This window comes from Cervus elaphus, chromosome 9, assembly GCF_910594005.1.
Source record: "Cervus elaphus chromosome 9, mCerEla1.1, whole genome shotgun sequence".
Classification (NCBI taxonomy): domain Eukaryota; kingdom Metazoa; phylum Chordata; class Mammalia; order Artiodactyla; family Cervidae; genus Cervus; species Cervus elaphus.
In genome coordinates this window covers 44,524,292-44,529,254 of record NC_057823.1, presented here as the reverse complement: position 1 = coordinate 44,529,254, position 4,963 = coordinate 44,524,292, and the positions used below count along the sequence as shown (strand labels likewise).

The following is a 4,963-nucleotide window of genomic DNA, read 5'->3' as shown; positions in this document are numbered from 1 at the left end:
TTTTCTTGAATTTTTCCTAACATAATAATGCCCCCATGAAAAATTAAGGACCTCCATTAGAAACCTGGAAATCACACATGAAAAGTTTTATTTACATAGGGTTGCAATCACCCTGGCTTCCTGAACCACACAACACCTTGGGATTTAAACTCTGAACTGTAGTTTAGTCCATGGTCACAAGCATGTTCTTTTCACAGCTGAGAAGTGTTCCTTATCTACTAAGATACCCCACATCTCCCCATCAACTTCATGAGCGCTGCCACCACCTCCTTATTCCTCAGGCTGTAGATAAGGGGGTTCAGCATGGGAGTGAGGATGTTGCTGAAAAGAGAGAGAGCCTGGTCCTGCTCTGGACTGTGTGAGGAAGTGAAAGTCATGTAGATGAATATGTTTGGGCCAAAGAAGAGACTTACCACAGTTAGGTGGGAAGAGCAGGTGGCCAGGGCTTTTTTCCTGCCCTTGACAGAGTTCATACGGAGGACAGTGAGGAAGATGAGTGTATAGGAAGCTATGATGAGACTGAAAGGCACAACAAGCAGTACAATGCTTGTAACCACCACCACTAACTGGTACACTGACGTGTCTTCACAGGAAAGCTTAATGAGGACTGGGACCTCACAGAAGAAATGGTGGATCTCCCTTGACCCACAGATGGGAAAATGCATAGGGTAGACTGTATGGATAAATGAACCTATGGAGCCTCCAATCCAACATCCAGCAACCATGTGCAGACAGAATCTGGGGCTCATGATGGTGAGATAACGCAGCGGGATGCAGACAGCCACGTAGCGATCATAAGCCATGAGAGTCAAGATGAGGCATTCTGACATTCCCAACATCAGGAAGAAGAAACTCTGCGTTCCACAGCCAATCCATGATATGGTCCTTTTCCCTGTGAAAAAGTTAGAGGCCATCTTCGGGACAATGGTAGAAGTTAATGTCAAGTCAATGAGGGAGAGTTGACTGAGGAGAATGTACATGGGTGTATGGAGCTGAGAGTCCCCCCAAATCAAGACAATGAGAAGTAGGTTTCCCAGGAAAGCAAGGGTGTAGATTAAAATGATCACAAAGTTGAGAACAATGGAATGCTGAAACTCAGGAAAGAGTCCCATAAGGATGAAATCAGTTACTGATGACGCATTCCCACCCACCATGCCTCTAAAAGAAATATAACAGGGCTGGGGAACAAATCAAATGGATTAGAACAACGGACACTCAGTACATGTCTTGTATCAATATGTGGATCTAAAATTTTATATCTTTCCCCTCAACATTGGACTCTCACAATATGTGCCATCAACTCATCAGAAGTATTTAACTACATATTATTTAGCATTTGCCTAGAAGTGTGTTAAATAAAGAATATTAAAAAAAAATGATCCACTTTAATCCCTCTTTGCCTCACTTGGATTCACCTTGTTTTCCTCTTTCTTTCTTTTCTTTCTTTTTTCTCTCTCTTTGTTTTTACTTGGAGAATTTTATCGTAACAATGGATCTACTTTCTACAAATTTGAACCTCAAAATGTATATATTATTTCTGATAGTCATGGACCCTGATTATTAACTCTTATAGATTTGGGCAAAAGAAATGCCAAATTAATTCACTCAACTTAGTTTTGAAAATCACAAATCAATTACTTTTCAAATTTTTAATGAAGCATCCCATTGATTTACTTTTTATGGCTAAGTGCCATCACAAACAGGCTTCCCAAGTGGCACAGGTGGTAAAGAAACTGCCTGCCAATGCAGGAGATGCAAAAGACACGGATTCAATCTCTGGGTTGGGACGATTCCCTGGAATAGGAAATGGCAACCCATTCCAGTAATCTTGCCTGGGAAATCCCATGGACAGAGGAGCCTGGCCGGCTATAGTCCATGGGGTCACAAAGAGTTGGACTTGACTGAGCAACTGAGTAGGTATGCATACCATCATAAATGGAGTAATAGAAATTCCTAGACTTACATAATTATCTGCCAGGAGGCCATCAATATTCCCTATTTTTGACCAAATAAAGCTTATATTTTCAGTTTAGAATTTTAGATTTTCCATGACTTGGTCCAAGATACTTTTTAAAACTTGTGTGTTGTGTGTTAGTTGCTCAGTCGTGTCTGACTCTTTGTGACCCCATGGACTGTAGCCCACCGGGCTCCTTTGTCCGTGGGATTCTCCAGGCAAGAATACTGGAGTGGGTTGCCATTTCCTTCTCCAAAAAAGAGAAACCTTAGATTCCATTAATTTAAAACAGATAACCCAAATTCCAGTCAAATGTACGTTCTCATGGTTTCTCCACATAGCTGAACCTTTGCTTTTATTTCTGCTCAGAATTATCAGTATACTGAAAGGTGAAGAAGAAGCAATTTTCCTATCCACATTCCTACAGTCCCTAATCACATCACACATATAATTATTTATCATCATAGCTAAGAGACAGTGTAGATTGGTGTCTAAGGGCACATATCAGGGGCTGCATGTGTGCTCAGTTACTCAGTCGTGCCTGACTCTTTCTGACCTCAATGGACTGTAGCCCTCCAGGCTCCTCTGTCCACTGGATTTTTCAGGAATGAAGACTGGAGTGGCTTGCCATGTCCTCTTCCAAGGGATCTTCTCAATCCAGGGACTGAACTAATGTCTCCTGCATCTCTGCCCTGGCAGACAGATACTTTACCACTGGGACGCCTCAGGGTATCAGGGGCTAGGATACCCAAATTCAAGCCTAGCTGCATCATTTATTATCTGTGTCTCATTTTCCCTATCTTTAAAATAAGGAATTTAATCAAATACTTCAAGAGGGTAGTCATGAGCCTTAGATGAGTTATTATTATATATGTTTATTATAGTTTTCCATGTATACATCTTTCTCCTCACATAAATGTTAAGGTTTTAAGTGCTAGGATTATGTTTTACTTATCTATATCTCAATAAAACCAGCACAATAGCTATAGAAGAAGATATAGTCAATGAATATTTAATCAGAAGGTTGAACAAACCCCATGGAGTTCAGCAGTACACATTTCCATGTAGAATATATGACAAATCCCTCACTCGATTGGCATTGAAGATGAGAACTAAAGCTCTTTCCCTCCATGTCATCTTACGGAAAAGTGGATTTTCTGCTCCTGAATAAGACAATTGCTGTATATGGGGAAATTTCATATTCTTTGGTGTTTCCTCTCAGAAGTGCAGTGATATAGCATAGACATCAAAATAGCTGGAAATCCTGTTCTCTATTAATGCAGCAGGAATTTCATAATTTAAACAATGCCCTTCTTTGGTTTAACATGATGGTTCATTTCTGAATGTGTTTATCCAGATGATTTTTGTAACAAAATATCATTAATAAATACTATTATTGTTCCTTTAGTAACAACTCTGCTAAAATATAAATTGTGAAGGTAATCTTGTTAGAAATGATCAGGAAGCACAAATTTTGCTAGTCATATTCATATTATTTCAGAAGAGTTATAGAATAGTTCTTGAAATACTTTTACCATCCACTTATTTTTCATTCTACATTTACTTAATAATCACTATATTTTACACATTCTCTACTAGGTGTTGAAGAAGGGGCAACAATGCATTAAGATAAGTCAATACCTTCAGTGAACCATGAGTTTAGATATGAAATCATTTATATCTACTAATGACAGAAGAGTGAAATAAGTGCTATAACTAAGTCTCCTATAGGGTGACATGTCAACACAGAAGACAGAGCTAATGTCTGAGGAAGATGTAAGTGGGTACTTAGGTAAGATTTAATTTGAGTTCTATCTACCTTGCGCTGTGCTTAGTCGCTCAGTCGTGTCTGACTCTTCGTGACCCCATGGACCATAGCCTGTCAGGCTCCTCTGTCCATGGGGATTCTCCAGGCAAGAATACTGGAGTGGGTTGCCATGCCCTCCTTCAGGGGATCTTCCCAATCCAGGGATCGAACCCAGGTCTCCCGCATTGCAGGTGGATTCTTCACCATCTGAGCCACCAGGGAAGCCCCTTATCTACCTTAGTACACAGCAACTCATGTACATTTGAAGATTGAGGCAACACAGACTTTGTTGTGGTTAAAAACGGAGGAAAAAAACAACAACACAACACTTAATGATTGATGGCGAAAATCACATTTCCTAAGTAAGTGGGAAACAAATTAGAATTCTTACACATTTTTTTGTTCAACTGTTTTGAACTATATAACTATGAAAGCCTGAGGTTTTCTCATTCCTGAATAACCTCATGGCATTCTTAACTGTACATTTATGTCACACCATGTAACTTGTCCTGCCATTTACTTCACTGAGTTGAAACATCCAACTCTTTTGGTGTTTTATGTTGAACTCATATGTCTACTAAAAATACTTGATTTCTTTTGCTAGAATAATAATCAAAGGACTTTCAACTTAAGTGTGAGTATGAAGTATGGCAAACATTCTAACATTCAAACATTCTAAATCTCAAAAATCATCAGTATCACTGTAGCCACCCTGTTTGACAATTTGCTTTAGGTCTGTGCTCCTAACTTCAATTACCTAAGCTATGATATTCATTAAGTTTATGAGTGGTTAACTTTATAACAATGAGAATACAACTGGCAAAAAGGTTAATGAAGATGACAGAGTAACGAAGTCAGTGTTTAAAAATTTTGGAGCCAAAGCTTTAAGAAAAAGCATCTATATGTGTTTAATTTTTTTACTTGATACTTTTACTTAGCTTTTTATAAATACTTATTAAATAATAACCAACTACCTGAAAATGAATTGTTGATTGGTGTTTAGGAAGTAGAATCCTTGGATCATAGCATAATGAAATTATATACAGTATTTTAAAAATAGAACAATCAACTATCACTTAGCAAATATTTCTGTATTATTTATTAAATTTTTCTCACAAAAGTGGATCAATTTTATTAGCTTAATTCAATGGAATAAGTACTTACTGAGAGTTGACTCTGAATATATTTCCATTATTTCTCTA

At 38.2% G+C, this 4,963-nt stretch overlaps 1 protein-coding gene across 1 annotated transcript; it reads right to left on the bottom strand.

Annotated features, from left to right (window-relative positions):
* Nucleotides 1–218: 218 nt before the first annotated feature.
* Nucleotides 219–1,154, bottom strand: LOC122701036 (olfactory receptor 2L8-like). Its single transcript, XM_043914052.1, has one exon. The coding sequence runs from the start codon at nt 1,152–1,154 to the stop codon at nt 219–221; it is 936 nt and encodes a 311-aa protein (XP_043769987.1).
* Between the last annotated feature and the right edge of the window lie 3,809 nt (nt 1,155–4,963).